The sequence below is a fragment of the Macrobrachium nipponense genome, chromosome 22 (assembly GCF_015104395.2).
Source record: "Macrobrachium nipponense isolate FS-2020 chromosome 22, ASM1510439v2, whole genome shotgun sequence".
Taxonomy (NCBI): domain Eukaryota; kingdom Metazoa; phylum Arthropoda; class Malacostraca; order Decapoda; family Palaemonidae; genus Macrobrachium; species Macrobrachium nipponense.
This window is the reverse complement of record NC_087213.1, coordinates 27716370-27735223: the sequence shown is the minus strand read 5'-3', so window position 1 is coordinate 27735223 and position 18854 is coordinate 27716370. Positions and strand designations below refer to the sequence as shown.

The following is an 18854-nucleotide window of genomic DNA, read 5'->3' as shown; positions in this document are numbered from 1 at the left end:
TTCAACACTAAAAATACAATAATACCTTAACCTAAAATTCTCCATATGTCAAGACACTGTTGCACTTTGTTATTCCATAACTGACTAAGCCTAGAACTCAGAAATAATTAAATTTCTCAAAGAATTGACGTCAGAGTCACAGGCAATGTAAGTCATACATTCTTCTACAGACAATTTCAGAATTGAATTGGGTCCTAAAATTTCATTCCTGATATCTATTTTTGAAGCCAAGTCTACGTATAACAAAAATCAGTGATCATTAGACAGCTTCCCCTTTAGTTCCTTTCACTTTGCTGTTCAACCTCTCTAAGATAACTGCTCCAATTTTCAACGTTCTTGGAAAATCAGGTGTCTCTATAAGAGCCTTGCAAGGAAAGAGATAGGTTTGGTTTGCCTGTATCGCAAAACGGTTAGAAATAGTATTCAACTAAACAGCAACTCTCCTAATAGCTACGAGTCTACTAAGGAAGGAATTGACCCTATATGTCAAATGTATGGAAAATTCTTAGTCCCTTATTGAAAAATAAATGGAATAGTTCTACTCTACCAAGAAAGTACCTATCAATGTAACATTAAGTCGAATAAACTGTTGCTATAACTGAGAATGCTTATTCATTCTTATGCCAAATATAGCCTAGTCAAACTACTCCCCTTCAATGTGCACTGTCGAATTGACTTATTCATATACCTAAGACACCATTGTTAACGATACCTGATCTCATTTGAGGAAACGCTTTGAATTTAAGTCTACCCATTGCGGCATTCTTTGAAAAAAAAAATTAAGTACCATCAAGTAATGCATTGAATATGACAATCATTTACCTAAAATACCATTAACAGCATTGCAAATGCCCCTGATGTAACTTATTAAATAATTCATCAAGGACACCTTTGCCAACAATACCAAAGAGTGCCAGCCTCAGTAGTGTCTTGAAATATGCAGAGATGCCATGATAATAATGCTCTTGATAAGGTACTCTCCAATATTTACGCAATTGCCCTTTAAGTGGTGTATTTCATGTTAAGCAAGAAGCATTATTGTCTTGGCAAGCTTTGTACAAAATTCAGAGTTTTGTTTAATCGCTTGAAAAGAATGACAAGTTCTCACATTTTTTTAAAATGAAAATAAACTAAATTCTGAAATTTCTCGCTTTAACAGTGCAATTATGTCAGTGTTTTATGATGAGTTTCTCTCTCTCTCTCTCTCTCTCTCTCTCTCTCTCTCTCTCTCTCTCTCTCTCTCTCTCTCTCTCTCTCTCTCTCTCTCAACAGAGGGCCTTTCACAGTAACCTAAGTTTTAAGCTATTACAGAATTAATTCCAAAGGGAATCAGATATAGATAAAGTAATACTATGAATGAAGGCTACGAGCATTATATAAGCAGCTCATCTCCAAGTCCTTACTATGATGTAAGCCAGTTTCGGAGCATCAGTAAGGTTCACTGGGGAAAGCTAACAGATATCATATGTACTTTAGCCTATTCGATGAAGGTTAGCAAGTCACAAGCTTGACTCCACACAGCTATTTTTAACTATACTGACCAACACGAATATATTAAATAAAGTCGGTAAAATCTGTTGTTTGCAAGTGTTGAACTTTTTGGTATTGATAGTTTTTGGATTTCAGAAATTTCAGAAAGTAGTAAGCATAACCTACTATTAATCTCACGTGACTTTCATACGTAGGTAAGTATGCAAATCACAACTGGAAAAATGTTTTCTGTAAAACAATCAATTACTTAGACTGCAATATTAAACTTAATAGAAATCGATTCGTTAACATACATGACTTCTCGATATAGAATAGTCAAAATGTAGCCTTGACTACCTAGCAGCTGATATTTTACTAATAATGAATTCACGTATAATACTGTGGAGACTGAAACATCCTTAGCTACCTGATATATAATGATAAACTAATAAGAATAGAGGTAAAAATGATGTATTCTCAAAATGAATTACGTATGCTCCTTGCAGCTGATGTTAACAATGCTTAGAAATTCAAGTGAAAGATTAGTATCTTAAGATATGGCTATTAAACTAGTGAAAATCTTATATAAAATATTTGAATAAATAAAAACTGAGATTTTTTATGGCTAAATTGAAACTTATCCTAAAATTTACCACAAGATCATTGAATTACCTACATATCCAGATACACAGAGCTACTTTTGATTGATATCAGACTGACACCTGATTCCAGATCAAGCCCACGAATCCTGAAACATACAGAACTTCTTCATAGCTAATAATAAACATATAATGAATTTTATTTAAAGAATACTATGAATCCTAAAACTGATTGACATTTTATACATTTTAAACTGTTAAGAAATGGAAATAGAACTGTCCCGAAATGTACTGAACTAATTGGCATAATAAACTTATTTATCTCAAGTATAGCCAAGACTGTGTGTCCTGAAGTATACTGAGGTACCACATGCTATTGTTTAACTGATACGAAATTAAGTGATCAATATTCAGTATATATTCTGAAACACGGAACTTCTTACTAACTAATAGAGAAATTTACGCGGAAAATAGACTATGTACACTCGGCAAGGAAAGTGAAGATAGTTTTTTTAAATCTTCGGACATATATTGTTCGCTAATGCCACACCTGGCAACTCTAGCGTTTGTTGCTTTCTAGGTTTCCATTAACTTTACAACATTAAGATTCTGTAGAAGTCCTATAATCATTTATACTTGAATGTCGAAACAGGCTCTATGTTATTCATTAATGTTGCTTTGGTAACGTGAGTGCAGGGTAGTATATCGACCATCCTTTTTTAAAACCTACTGTGAAACCTTATTTATAAGTTGTCTTTAACACTAAACTGACGTAAAATTCATACGTAATTGAAGATGGATCTTAAACAATGAGAGAAAGCGTTTTAAAATTTTGGGCAGTACTTGTGGAAATCGTGAGGAACAATACAGTAAAGAATGAAATATTATGACGATAGAGAGATAGGCTTATCGATAGATACTCAATTAATTATATTTACTTGGAGAGATTAAGTGATAATATTTTTTCAAATGGTTCCAAAGTGGGGGGAGAGAGAGAGGGAGAACATAGGCCTACCTACAGAGATACTTAATTCATTATATGTACTTTGAGATATTGAGTGATAATATTTTTTCAAATGTGTTTTAAAAGCTGAGAGAGAGAGCAAAATCTGCCTACGTGAAAGCTTAGGCCTATTTATAGCTATTTAATTTCATTATATTTTCTTTGGGAGACTGAGTGGTAGTATATATTTTTAAAGTATGTTTTAGAAGTGGAGAGAGAGAGAGAGAATTATAGCATTGGTTAAGGACTTGTGACGGGAGAAAGGCAGAAGAAAGAGCGGTGAATCGGTGCACAAATACTGGGGAAACAGAGTGATGTGATTGCCAAGATTGTACTGCACAATGCTAAATAAAATTAGAAGGATCATAATGTACATGTTAATTCTCTAAGAAATTCATACCTTAATCTTTATTTCATTCGACAGTTGCCGTAACATTCAAAGATTGTAAAAAGACGTGGAAAATTTTAGATGCAGGCAGTGGTCATTCTTGCTCTGTTGATATAGTCTGTACTTTTGAAAATCTGTTTTCATTCACAAATCATTCACGAAAAAAGCTGTATTAATACATAACTCAATATGTATTGCACAGGCAATTAAAGTTTTATATCATGCAAGAAATGCTGATGTGTTGGGAGATCTTTCAGCCTTGCGGCAAAGAAATGCAGTCGTGTAGGGCTGTAGGCTACTACGAACTACTTTGTAATGGGAGCATATAGCCAGAAAATCTTTTGAGCTGACATGCTACTTTAACCTTGATTAAGATTTATGTTTAAAGACAGTATCTTTGTAAACAGCAACTAGCATTCGATTCATGTCAACGTCAAAGTAATCAAATTGTGAAATCCGTTACATAAGATAGTATCCAGTGACTTGCGCTTTCCCGCTTGAAGTTCTAGGGCTCCTCCTCACATCATAGAAAACGCTCTTGGGGATGCAACTAGATTTGCTCAACCTACCTTAGCCGTCGAAACATTGCATGAGTGCCATTGGCGTCACCTAACTTTAATCGCTTTGGAATACAAACATAAGTTTGTAGAAACTAAAATAATTGCATTCACCACTTACGATGATGCAATATATCCCCGCTCATGAAGCAATATGAGTAAATATTGTCGTCGTCATACATAGTACTAAAATCAGCAATTGACATTCTATCTACCAGATCTCTATGAACGAATCCATCTTAGAAATTCCAATTACTTCGGACATATATCGCTTTTTTAAGCATCTGAACGGTTTTGTTTTGCAGTTTTACTTAAATGATATAATTTGCAGTATATTTTCATATTCTAGAGTAGATTTAGTGATATGTCTTTTCAGTAAAAACAAATGGGAAATTGGATGAACGAAAGCTAATGAAAACTGTATCTTCAGTTTTCTTGTCGAGTGTACGTACGCACTTCCTGAAATGTGCTGAACTAACTGACAGCTGGTCTTAAAGTGTTAAGAAGTCTTAGCATGACAAAGAAGGACCCTGAAACATACTGGGCTACATTTTACCTGGCAAACTTACAAAAACTCTATGGTAAATGCTCATTAGTTTAAATTAAGCTGATATGAGCTTTAGGTATAAAATAAGTCTATACATCCTGAATAATACTGAGCTACATGACGACATTCAACTGGGAAGAAATGAAAATATTATACCGGTAGCAGGTTCCTGTAATAAAATATTTCCTGAATCACAGTGAACGGCCTCACATGATATAGGCTACTTGACAATTGCTAATGACAAAGCTGCACTAACTCGACTGTGGCTCAATAGGACTGCTGTGACCTTGATAAACTAACACTTGTACATGACTACAGTAAACTTAACACTGACACAGTTTCAATAATCAAAAGAGTTCATATTTGTAATCTCTCCCAGTCAAAGTATGACTCTTTCCGAGAATTCTTGAAGTCAAGGTCTTCGTCATAGCAGCAGATATTTGTGGAACGGAGTTTCTGAGGGGCAAGACCGAGTCTAATCAACTTGTCTCGTTTTAGCTTTCCCGCTGCACACAATTTCCTTCTTATCAAGTAAAGATCTTTAGGCTTACAATGTAATAAAATAAAAAAAGACAATTCATTATAACAAGCCCCGAAGCATCCTATAGTACCCAGGCCCTTTTTACGAAAAGGGGCACAGATGGTACAGGGTCTTTTTCAGACCCGTGATGTGCGTCTGTAGCATTTCATGAACGACATCTTAATCAAATCAAGTTCAATTTTTCACAGCTACTGTAAACATTAATTCAAAATTGAATTGCAATGCAAAAGTAGGAGGCTTCTTAGTGTAAGTTCCTCTTAGAAAATCAAAGTAAAATATTTATCTTTACCTTCATTTTTCTTTATTATTATTATTTTTTTTTTTTGCTCTATCAGTCCTTCAATTCGACTGGGTGGTATTTATAGTTTGGGGTTCCGGGTTGCATCCTGCCTCCTTAGGAGTCCATCACTTTTCTTACTAGTGCGCCGTTTCTAGGATCACACTCTTCTGCATGAGTCCTGGAGCTACTTCAGCCTCTAGTTTTTCCAGATTCCTTTTCAGGGATGTTGGGATCATGCCTAGTGTTCCTATGATAATGGGTACAATTTCCACTGGCATATCCCATATCCTTCTTATTTCTATTTTCAGGTCTTGATACTTATCCATTTTTTCCCTCTCTTTCTCTTCAACTCTGGTGTCCCATGGTATTGCGACATCAATGAGTGATACTTTCTTCTTGATTTTGTCAATCAACATCACTTCTGATCTATTTGCACGTATCACCCTATCTGTTCTGATATGTACCGTAGTCCGAGAGGATCTTTGCCTGATAGTTTTCTATCACTCTTTCAGGTTGGTGCTCGTACCTCTTATTACTGCAAGGTAGCTGATTTTTCTTGCACAGGCTCCAGTGGAGGGCTTTTGCCACTGAATCATGCCTCTTTTTGTATTGGTTCTGTGCAAGTGTCGGGCATTCGCTTGCTATGTGGTTTATGGTTTCATTTTTCGTATTGCACTTCCTACATATGGGAGAGATGTTATTTCCGTCTATCGTTCTTTGAACATATCTGGTTCTTAGGGCCTGATCTTGTGCCGCTGTTATCATTCCTTCAGTTTCCTTCTTGAGCTCTCCCCTCTGTAGCCATTGCCATGTGTCATCGCTGGCTATTTCTTTAGCCTGTCTCATGTATTGTCTGTGCATTGGTTTGTTGTACCAGTCCTCTGTTCTATTTGTCATTCTCCTGTCTCTGTATATTTCTGGTATAAAAAGCAGTCTGCGTGCCTCTTCTGATGCTGGGAGATGCCTCTGTTTGTGACGTCATAGCTAGAGGGCCAGTACTCACAGGGGCTTTGAGCATTCAGTCTTGGAAAGCTATTGGTTTCGTGTTCAACCAGGGTTGTTGTTTCTTGGCATGCATTATTATAATTATTATTATTATTATTATTATTCAATAGATGACCCCTATTCATATAGAACAATCCCACAGGGGTCATTGACTTGAAATTCAAGCTTTCGAATTTCATTAGGAACACTAAGGGGAATCAAGAGGAAGATAAGAAACATAAATGTTGGTAGTGCTTGGCCCCTTATCAAGGATTTCGTTGGGTGTGCCTTTTGTTTTGCTGTAAGTGAACAATTTTTGTTTAACTTAATGACCTCAGAAGCAATTTCTGTGGGTTGTTTATAATTAGTACTCATAAGCACTGTATTTTCTTCCTTTTGTAATCCTTATTCCTTCTCTCGGATCAGCGTTGCTGGTGATTTCCCTGTCATTAGTAATCAGTTTGATACATTGATATTTTATCCCTTTTTCTAATGAAATCCATGCACAAAAACTGTTTGCTGAGTACTATCACGCACAATAAATAGTTCGTTCCCTCCGCTGATCCAGAGTGAAGCATAGAGTAAAGTATCCATAATCGATTATCGTTAATTAAGAGAGTGATCGTAAACATTTTGTTGTTGACGATACTGGGTTTGAGTGTAAAATGTGCATTAAGGAAATATGCGAAATAAATATGAGAATAAAAGTGCTATTTATGAATTAGCAATTCCTAAAGATTATTAAATCTTATATACTGACATGACTGTCTACGAGATTGATACAAAACTTTCACCAACAGTGTTATAACGGTGGTGTTCTTTAATATATATATAGATATATATATAATATATATATATATATATATATATATATATATATATATATATACACGTATATAAAGAACACCACCGTTATAACAAAAATATCTTTAAGAAAGAAATACAGTAAAATCGATAATAACTGATATTTTGCAACTGACGTGGTGCTAGGAAGAAAATAAGAACACGAGGCTTCTTCACACCATAATCTAGAAAAGAACTTAAAAAGTTATCTCTGTCTCCTTATCTTTGTCTTGTTATATTCTGTGCTTATCTTTCTCTTTTCCACTCAATATGAACTCGTTATATTGGTGAAAGTATCTTAATGATTTCATATTGTTTTAGTTACTAAAATTTAGTAAATAAAGAAAATTATATAAAGCCGTAATTTTTAAGTGTTATTGCCACATCGCCCGCCTTCTCTATGGGGTTGGCCCAATCATGCATTATATAAATATATAGACGTTGCTACCTCAATAAAGTAAGTGAACTGAAAATTTTGCTAATTTGCTGCTATAGATGTTCAATATATATATATAAATATATAGATCTATATATATATATATAGATATATATTTATATATATATATAATAATATTACGATACATATACGATAGATATATATATATTTATCTATGTATATATATAAAATATATATATATTATAGTATGATATATATATATATATATATATATATATATATTATATATATGATATATATATATATAAAATATATATATATATATATCTATATATATATATATATAGATATATAGATTTCAATATATATTGAACATCTATAGCAGCAAATTAGCAAAATTTTCAGTTCACTTACTTTATTGAGGTAGCAACGTCTATATATTTATATAATGCATGATTGGGCCAACCCCCATAGAGAAGGCGGGCGATGTGGCAATAACACTTAAAAATTACGGCTTTATATAATTTTCTTTATTTACTAAATTTTAGTAACTAAAACAATATGAAATCATTAAGATACTTTCACCAATATAACGAGTTCATATTTAGTGGAAAAGAGAAAGACAAGTACAGAATATAACAAGACAAAGATAAGGAGAGAGAGATAACTTTTTAAGTTCTTTTCCAGATTATGGTGTGAAGAAGCTTCGTGTTCTTATTTTCTTCCTAGCACCAGGTCAGTTGCAAAATATCAGTTATTATCGATTTTACTGTATTTCTTTCTTAAGGATATTTTCATCCTTGTTTTCAAGATGCATTGTAATAGAAAATAACTTAACTCAATTTCTGTTTCAAGAAGCAAAGTAGTTTTCTAATGCCGATGTAGTTATAGCTAATTCTAATGTGTAAAAGAGTTAATATGTTATTGTAGGAATTTAACTTTTCTCTCCTGTGAAGTCAACTGCCGTGGTCCTTGCAGTGTCCTGCTTCCTCAAACGAAATTTAGAAGTGTGTGATTCACACGCACTAAGGGCATAAACGTACATATAAAGGAAAAATTAAAGTTAGTGTACGAATTACCTGATGAACAAGAGTGTATTGGGCAATAAATTGTCAGTTTAACCAAGCCCTAGCAATCATAGACTGACTACCTATTTCACAGAACTGGTTAATTAAAGAGATTAGTTTTTCATTTAAAATTTCCCTATTTGTCCCTCCACTGAGGATTTCACAGTGTTTGTAAAACATTTGGTAGATCTATATTACTATTCCGCGGCGACCTAGACTATGGCAGTTGCGGTTTCTCTATGCAGTTTTACCTCCTGAACAAGAATTTTAAGTAATATTTATTCGGACGACTGTAATTAGCCTAGCCCCCAGGGGGCTGGAACCAATTTCACTTCTAGAATGAGACCGATTCTCGACAATCACTGGTGCTCCATATATCATTGTGATTCCTACTCAACTTTAAATGTCTATTCTGACTAACACTAACCTTCAACCAAAATTGGGACTGAAAACTCCTTCCAAATGATTCTTCTTTCTCAAATTATCTGTCCCCTTCAGTACCAAATGCATATGATGATCTGAAAGTCCTTCAAAGGTAGCAAAAATATTGGAGATGAAAACAGCAGCCTAGATTATTATTATTATTAATAGGGCTTAGTTTTTCCAGACCTCTGAGTCTCAAGTAGACTCTTCTCGGGCTGGTTCTCAGGGATTAATCCTGAGAGGAAAGAAATTAAATAAATGAATAAATTTTTAAAAATTACTTTATTTGAGAAACCTGTCTTATTTAAAAAAAATTTATGATGTTATTAATTGAAAAATCTTTGCTTTCAGCAAAAATACTTTTAATTTTTGAATTCCGTAGATAAATAGATCTTTGCTGGGTTCAATTTGGGTTCGTTACACTTTATTGGGTCAGCATGTGGTGTTGACATTAAGTGACCATGCGAGAATTTTGTGTGCTATACGGAGCCTTGTTAGGATCACCTCTTTAGATCTTTCCTCCTGTGAGGATGTCCTCCATGCATACACTTCAGTTTTTATGTTTTTAAGTTTAGTTGTTGTTGGCACTGAGGCCCATTCTCTTTTCCAATCCTGGTAAATCAATGGTTTAACAGATGTTATCCAGTCTGACACTGTGGCATGTGTAATTGTTGGAGGGATAGTGCAGGCTGCAGCAGCCTATAATCCGACTGTACCTTCGATAATGTAATTTTATTATTTTGGGGGTATGGGGGATAAAAAATGAATTTATTTTCATGGATGTTTAAAGGCCTTTGCCAAAAAACATCGAGGTCCCTTTCACCCATGATTCATGAATTCCCTTGGCCTGTACAGACTATGAAATTCCAACTGATCATTTTAGCTTTTCAGTTTTTACCTCACGAATCGATATATGTTTGTTTATAGATGTTTAGTGATCAAGAAGGGCGCCCATATGAATTCATATGAACGTACACAACATATTGTTCTTTAATCTAGTGTTACACTGTTTACATCTTGAAATAATATCAGGTAGAACAGTAGATCGCAGCCTTGTGGGAAAAGCCTTGACCTTTACATTCTGTAACTCGTAATTCAGGATAATAAAACCATGACAGTTCTCCAAGAGCTTCAAGAACCTACCAAGGATAACGCAAGACCTAGAACAATATTATCCTGTTTGTTATGTAACCTTCGTGCATTAGATATAAACGAACAAACACCAAGGAAACCAAGCATTAGAAATACAACCACCAATTATTACACAACAATTTTCTTATGACTAACTCATTGCACAGAAGCCAACACAGCTTTGACAGACTACTGAATTTAGGCCAAAGGCTAAGCACTGGGCCCATCCCCCAAGAAAGGAAATTTGACAGCCCTTTTTAAACCCTACAGATATACGTAAGGAAAATTAATGAGCCACTCAGATCTCATGTCCTTCGAAAAGAGATCTTGGAATTTTGAACACCTACTCAGATGACAGTCAGTCCATCAGATTCTGTGTTGTGTGTATGTATGTGTGTTCATTCCCCTTTGTTATCTGCTTTTAATTCCGTACCCAAGGAGAGTTCTCTTAATAGTCCAGTGTAGTGCCTAATTCAACCTGAGAGAAAAATCACGTCTGGTTGTTAGGTTGTTAGTCCACAATTGTGGGTTCCAAATGGGTTTGTGGAGAGAGAGAGAGAGAGAGAGAGAGAGAGAGAGAGAGAGAGATAGAGATAGAGAGAGAAGAGAGAGAGAGAGAGAGAGAGAGAGCAGAAGCAGAGAGAGAGCGAGATGAGACGAGAGAGAGAGGAGAGAGAGAGAGAGAGAGAACGCTTAAATGTAATGTAATGATGTGTGTGTGAACATTTGCAAATATATAGTACCTACAAATGCAGTCAAATATTTCATAGACCTACTGTACATACAACTAGGTACTGTGCGTGGAATTATGTTCCTTAACAGAATGTGATCAGGACATTCGTCCTCATTAGTGAAGATGGTGCTTTAAATACTTACCAAAGGTGTCAACCAATTATATACAACAGCCAATGCTCCGGTAGCTTATTACGTGCTTTTGGACGGCATAAAGATTTCATAAATTTTTGTATGCTACACATTTCAGTACTGCTGTAATACATCTTCAATAAACCCACCAGACATACATAATTAACTAAAACATCTATTACATTATACATGTATAGGTACTTGCTCGGTATCTCCAAACGAGCTACCCCATTTTTTTTTGCAAATCTTTTTTACCGACTTTTGGTTTTTTAACCAGTTTTTACATTTTCCCATCATGAAATTCTGTATTGGTTTCCAATGGAAATTCTTTTGGAGCAGAGTAGGAGGGCTGAGAATCAGGAGTGGAGAAGCGGAGTAGCAGCAAGCAATGAGTAGGAAGTTTCTCTCAAGACCGATGTCGTCTTTCTTTTTTCTTTTATTTCTCCCACAGAGGAGGCCACTCCTCACACTCAATACAAGTAGTTTTGTGAGAGCATTCAAAACCGTTACATGATTTACACACCGTATTGGGGTCTACTGACAACGAAGACATAAGCTTCCCACACAACTGTCTTTCCCTATACAACTTTCTTACTGCTTTCTTAATGCCTGATTCAATCTAGTGACCACAAGGCGACAAAAATGTTCTGTCTTTGCTAAGACCTGTTAATCTAACATAATAGGGTTCCCAGTTTCCCTTTCCTAATTTGGTCTTTTAACTTCCATCAAAAAACTTACTTCATGAATATTTTGTATCAGAGTACGTACTTTTTATGATACAATGTTACATAAAGTAAACAATGCATATTTAATCCAACAAATTTCGCACATCCTCATTACCTGTCTGGACTGTTTCTAATGCCTTTTTTTGCTCACCATAAGCTCTCCATTCAGCTATTTGACCTCAACATCTTTAGTACCTCTTCTGCAGACTTTATTGCCAACACCAGGTCACTGGTATATTGTGTTTCACCTTTAATTTCTCCATTTCCATCTTCCCCCTTATGTCGGTCACTTTGCTGTCCTGAACAGTCTTTCCCTCTGCAGTGTTATTGAATTCCTTTTCTCCCAGATCATCTATGAGCTTGCTACCTGCCTTTCAGCTTCCAACCTCGTTTTCCCTGCCTTGGTTTTTTTTTTTTCTTCAGTTGGTCGTTAAACCTCTTGAATTAACTGGATCTCTATTTTCTTTAGTTGCCCTATGTGCATTTTGTTTCTACCAGATCTGCCCAAATACTTCTACCTTTCATATGCCACTTTTTCTTTTGGCAATTTCTACCTACCACTTTTTTTTATTCTATGATGGTTAACTTTCTTGATACTATCATTGTCTGATCCTTACTTTTTCGTTTTAGAGGTTCATCATCTTTCCATTCCTCACTTATATGTTAGCTCGCAGCCAACTGTTGTGCTAAGCAAACTTCACCCAGTGTAACAGTGCAATCCTTTTCTTTGATACCATGTATACATTAATCATCAAATCCTTTTGTTTCAGCTCCTCCCCTCGGGCATGTCTTCAACTTCTTTCTCAGCTTCATTTGTTTTTGCAACTTTAATCCCTAGCTTTGAGCAATACCTATTACCTCTACCTTTTTTTTTTCTTTTTTTTTCTCTCTTATGCTATATTCAACAATAAACATCCTCATAACCAGTCATTGATGTCTCCTATCAGTATCTCAATCTGACTTTGACACTAAAAATTCCCACAATTCCTGCATTTCTTAGTTTCTTCAAAAGACCATGTTAATTTTTTTCCTGGCTCCCTTCTATCAGATCTTCAGCCATCTCAACTTTGACCAGTAACCCTGCTCCATTTTGTATTGCTTCACTGCTATTCCACCATGAGAATACAGTTAGCCTTGACTTAACATGAGAATTGGTGATAAGGTTTCTGTGCATCTCAAGATTTGTAGGTTTGAAACGCTTATTATGGCACTATACACTGTGTATAAGGTATCTGCATATCTTGTATAACCTAGCACTTTATCTTGCAATTTTAAATTTGCTCCTGTTTGTCATGCTCAAGTTAATACCAAACTTTACAAGGAATCCAAGGAGAACATTTTTTCATGCAGAGCTCCATCTTATCACACCAGATACTTGAGGCCAACTGTATGTGGAATCCAAACAAAAAACATGTTTTGATGTGACACTCTTCATTGTCACAGCAGGAATTTATTGAATCCCAGATTTACGGCCCCTCAGGCATTACAAAATTCAAATACAGAGTTCTTCAATACTAATACATATACACCCTGCAGCTGATAAGAATAAAGGAAATTACCACAGATACAAGAGAAAACATCAATAAAGATTTACTAAATAAAAAATTTGTCTTTACAATACTTTAAAGGATTTTATAATTTGTTAAAGTAAAACATACTATATTTAAAAATAAGAAATTTCATTTTACATACTACATGTAAATATCTTGCAGGTACTAGCCTATTCTATCTGCAAATAATATGAATGTCAAATACACTAGTGAAGTATCTTTACAGCTACAAACTTTCTGCATGTATGGAAGGCAATGAAGAAGTGTCAATTATTTTCTTTCAGACTAGAAAAGTAACACTTCCAATTGTAAAATTAAACTATAACCCAGTTAGGGAATCTTCCTAAACTTGAAAAGATCAGTTTGATTTCATTAAAAATATCAACTCTGCCCTTCATATGGTTTCCTCTCAACCATGTCTGAGGATTTTATCAGATTTGCTTACATTCACCAGCATGTTACCCTCATCTCCAAGGACCAATTGTTCCTTAAATACTACTTACATATTTTGCAAATCTGTTGAGAACTTGTATAAAAACACACATATAACAATAAATTTCTTTTAACATGAAAACAGCAGTTTCATCATAAAAACTTATATTTGCTTTCATGGAAAAAATAACTGACATACCACTTGTGATATGCAGGAAGCTTTACTGAGTTCATTGAAAATAAGATGTAATGTACAACAGAGCATCTGACAGGAAAAAAAAAAAAAAAAAAAAAAAAAAAAAAAAAAAAAAAAAAAAAAAAAAAACTATAAGACAAGTGGTTCGTGAATGTTTGAAGACAAATATTTCAATTCAGTGAAAAACGTTTGCATATAACAAGGCAATATATTCCCATATGTTATACAGCATTACAGTACTTTAAATGTATTCATAAATTACAGAATATATTCTGATAACATGAAATAACCAACACACTACACTGCAAAATTCAATGGTTATGCACCTATATAAAAGTAACTTTATAACTTTTTCTTTTTACACCTTCATTCGCCAGCTACACTGTGGATGATGAAAAAGTATAGTTTTAATCTACATACATTTCACGTATTATATTATATGTATATATGTGTATGTGTGTATGTATGAAAGGAAAAAGCACAAGGTAGGAAAAATAGGCACCCTACCTACCTACATTCAATTTAATAAAAGCTATACACTGGTTTTCTACCATTCTCCATCACCTGTGGCCTTCTGGAAGACATAGTCCTTTCCTCTTAGGTTCATTATACCATCTTTTAAGGTGAACTTCCACTTGTTTCTAACCCTGGTAATCTGTGAAAAGGGAAATAGAGGATTGTAACTAATACTGTGTAGAAATATTTTTGAACAAAAATTTTCAAGAGGAGTTATTCAAGAACATTTAAGAATTCTAATCATTTTTACATGGTAAGAATGAGAATACCAAGAGTTTTGCTGCTATACATATTTTATCAGAAATTAGCCTATTCTACTTAGGAGTATCCTTTGGTGAGAGGTGGGACATTTGTTGAACTTGGTAACAAGGTAGTTAACAGCTGGTGGTTAAGGGAGGGGAGGGGGTGTTTCAGTGGGTTTAAACTATAAAATGCTTTGGTTTGCATAACTAGGGAATTTATAAAAGACTCCAAAATTCCTATTTGTTCCTATGGATGCACACAATTGCCAGTCAACTATGACATCTGACTAGAGGTGAAACCTACCCAGACGAGGCTTTGCCTAGAGCTTGTAAGGCTGTGAAGAACTCATTTACCTTCCATTTGAGAGACCAATACTATGAAGGGAGGAGGGAAAAAAAAAAAGGGTCCTGTATGACCTATAATGTATGGATAACTTAACCTGGTGGGGAAATCCAAGCACTTTAGTCTGACATTTGGCTTACAACCGAGTGAAAGAATTATACAACAGAATACCCTGACAGGAGTTTGTCTCGGCAAAGGCAAAGGAGTAGCAAGACAATAACTGTTACTAAGGCTAAGTCAGTGGGCACATTTTTCTCCAGCCAAGCCTGATCCGCTGATTACTCCTTTCTTCCCTGCATCCTACCCTATCCTTATCCATATGCCAACTGGCACAAACATACTTACTGAGCAAACAAGCATATGTACAACGGTAAATTAGCTCAAATGGCTAGGCAAAGTTTTTTTGGTGCTCCCATCCCAACAATTTTGCCCCCACACAAACATCCATACCTGTGCAATTTTACTGACATTTTTGTCATTTTGAGTGGTAAGTACATACAGGTATACAAAGCTACACTGAGAAAGGTGCAATCAAGAGAACAGTTCAGATGATCAAGAGATTACTGTGTTTGAGTTTACCATCACATATTTCTCTCAGTAAATGCGGGGCCACTTTTCTTGCTATACTGAACTTTGCATCCTCGAAAATCCACATAAATTTATTTTTAATGATTTCCAATCCTTTCCTCTCAACTACATCTTCCACTTTTAGACATTTCCTCCCCCCCAGAATCTGCTAACACTCATCTACATATACTTGAAACCAGGACATATGAATAATTAAATAGGGGTCTTTCATAGTAACACGTTACTATATTTTCTTCAATATCATATCCACAAACTTCACAGTCTGTAATCAACACAAAAAAAAAAAAACTCAAGTAAAACTCAACTACTCCTCTTCTTAAAATAATTTTTACTCAAAGGCCAACATGAAACTCTTGGAGGACAACTAACCTTATCATATTGACAGACAACAACATTTTCAGTGTCAAACATGTCTGATGCATCATCATCACTGACGTCATCTCCTGAATTCAAGGGTTCCTGAAAGAAATTAACATTATATAGAAATAAGGATTAAAAAATTCAAATAACTTTTGTAATTCTCATGGAAAATATAAAATTTAAAATACAGCTAACTTTAAATTTCTATATGTATTGTACAGCATTTAGAATTGATAAATAGGTTTTTCCTATACAAAGCCACTAATCTCACACAATCACTATCCTACTTACGAACAAGTTATGTTCCGGACGGCAGTTCATATCTTGAATTGTTTTCCAAGTTGGTTTTTAATATTAGTGCAAAAGTTTTGTTGATGTTTATATCCCCGAATTAACGCAGGAGTCACAGATTGTACTGTTGTCACTTATTTGATGTTGACAATCCTTAACTAACTCAGGCAGATATGACAATTTGTCCAAAATTGCATTTTCATACAATCAACTTACCTGTCAGTATATATACATAGCTAAGACTCCGTCGTCCCCACGACAGAAATTCAAATTTCGCGCCACTCGTTACAGGTAGGTCAGGTGATCTACCGGCCCTGCCCTGGGTGGCAGGACTAGGAACCATCCCCGTTTTCTATCATATTTTCTCTGTCGCCGGTGGTATCAACATTGTGTTATTACCTCCTGACTTGGATTCATTTTTCAACACTTTGATCAGCGTTTTTCGACTTTTGGTGACGTATTTGGATCGTGTTTTGTTTTTTTTTTTGGCATTCACGCTACTGTGGACTGTTTTTGGAATAACTCTTTTGGATTTTTCTCAGTATGTCTGATTCTAATGTGAGAGTGAGAATGTGTGTGAATGTAGGCTGCAAGGGTGAGGATACCGAAAGCTTCGGTTGATCCTCACACTGTATGCCGTAAATGTAGGGGGGTGCAGTGTTCTGCTATTAACACTTGTAAGGAATGCGAGAGTTTGAATGCAGAAGAATGGAAGACTTTGACTTCTTATTTGAAGAAGTTAGAGAGGGATAGAGTTAGAAGGCTGAAAGGTGTGAATTCAAGGCCTATTGAGCCTTTCAATGATAATTCTAACCCTTACTACTGTAGATTCTCCCTATAAATCTCATTCTCAGAGTGCTTTTCTTTTCGGATTCGGCATCGGAAATCGCCAATCTGAAAGCGACGATTCGAGACATGAAGTCCAAGATGGCGGACCTCGAAAGGTAAGGTGGCTAGTGATAGTGAAAACAAATTTTAGTGAAGTGAGCCCTATCAGTGTTTGTGGCGTTTGATCGTCCCTGCGGCGCTCCCAGGCCTAGACCTCTTCCAAGCTCACATGCCCAGAGGAGAAGGAAAGTCGAAAGCCTTAAGGAGGTCGGAGGGAATCCCCAACGGTCAGACGTCCCTTCAGCTAGCTTTGCTTCATGGCAGCCAGCTCAAGGGCGCTATAGAAAAAAGCGTCCTTCGCGAGTGTTTCTCGTCCTCTCCCTCTCCCTCACCTAAACGAGGGTGGAAGGAGTCGAACTTATCGAGACCGCTGATGCGTCATATGAAGCAAGACATTGATTCTAGCCCGGAGCGCTTCTCGGATGACGCCCCGTCGGCTTTTTTTTATTTTTTAAGGAAGGCGAAGGTGGCGTCAACGTCACTAGCGCTTTACGAGGAAAGTACCCCATCATGCTTCTTCCCCGAGTGATGACGAAAGGCGTCAGGCACTAGACGTAGGAGAAGCGTCAAGGAAGATCATTATGGCGGTGCAGGAACAACTGTCATCTCTTGTGGGAGTTTTAGCGCCCCCGTCGGCAAGGACGTGACGCTTCCTATTAAGAAGTCTCGTCCTCTCGCACCTGCTCGGAAGTCGTCTTTTTTTTTTAGAAGTGAAGCGTCAAATCAAGAGGAGCTTAGACGTTGACGCTCCGTCCAAGATTGTGGACGCCGAGTAGGAAGCCCTTAGAAAGCGAAGCGTCTTCCAAACGCGAAGCGTCATCTAAACGTCAACAAGAGACGTCATACATGACGCTCGGAGAGCGGGAAGCGTCATACATGACGTCTTCTAAAGCGCGAGAGAAGCCGCAGGTTGTGACGCCTTCCAAGTCGATCAGAACGGGAAAAAGGAAAGACTTTCATTCCCTTAGCCCCTCTCCGATCAGGAGTTTGCTCCCCCAGAAGAGGAAAGTTCTGAAAGGAGAACAGAGACTCAGGATTATCACGAGTTCGAACGAAACTCGGATGATGACGATCTTGGAAGAGAGAGGGCTTTGTCCAACTATAAGGTGTTGACTACCCTGCTTCTGGAGGAATACGGAGACGAGTTGACTCCGGCTGCTCCTCCTTCTCCGCGCTCGCTCTTTTCGAGTGCGAAGGCGAAGAAGACTTCGTCTTTTCTGAAGATGAAGCCCACCATCTCGATGAAGCGGGCTTTACACGCCTTAGACGCCTGGATGAAGTCGAAGAAAGACTTAACCAGGACAGTATTTTGCATGCCTCCAGCAAGGTTAGCTGGGAAAAGAGGCATATGGTACAAGACGGGGGAGGATATGGGGTATCGCTCTCCCTTCTACTACAGAGGCAGACTTTTCGACGTTAGTTGACGCTTCAAGGCGTCCTAGTCTTAATTCTGCCCGCATTACTTGGAGTATTTCGGAACTGGATCATCTCCTCAAGGGACTTTTCCATGTATTGGAAGTCTTCAACTTCTTAGATTGGTCCCCTTGGGGTGATGTCCAAGAAAGCTCACGATTCGCAGGGAATCGAACCTGAAGCCCTGTTATGCATTTTTTGTCGTGCATCGACAAA

The 18854-nt window shown here is 36.4% G+C and overlaps 1 protein-coding gene across 1 annotated transcript in view; it reads right to left on the bottom strand.

Moving 5' to 3' along the window:
* Positions 1 to 13393: 13393 nt before the first annotated feature.
* Positions 13394 to 18854, bottom strand: part of LOC135198223 (transcription initiation factor IIA subunit 1-like) — a 43749-nt gene continuing 38288 nt past the window's right edge. Inside the window, exons 6-7 of the mRNA XM_064225796.1 lie at positions 16056 to 16145; positions 13394 to 14652 (exon numbers count right to left, since the gene is read on the bottom strand). Of these exons, the coding sequence (XP_064081866.1) occupies positions 14545 to 14652; positions 16056 to 16145 (198 nt within the window). The 3' untranslated portion in view covers positions 13394 to 14544. The remainder of the gene's footprint in view (positions 14653 to 16055; positions 16146 to 18854) is intronic.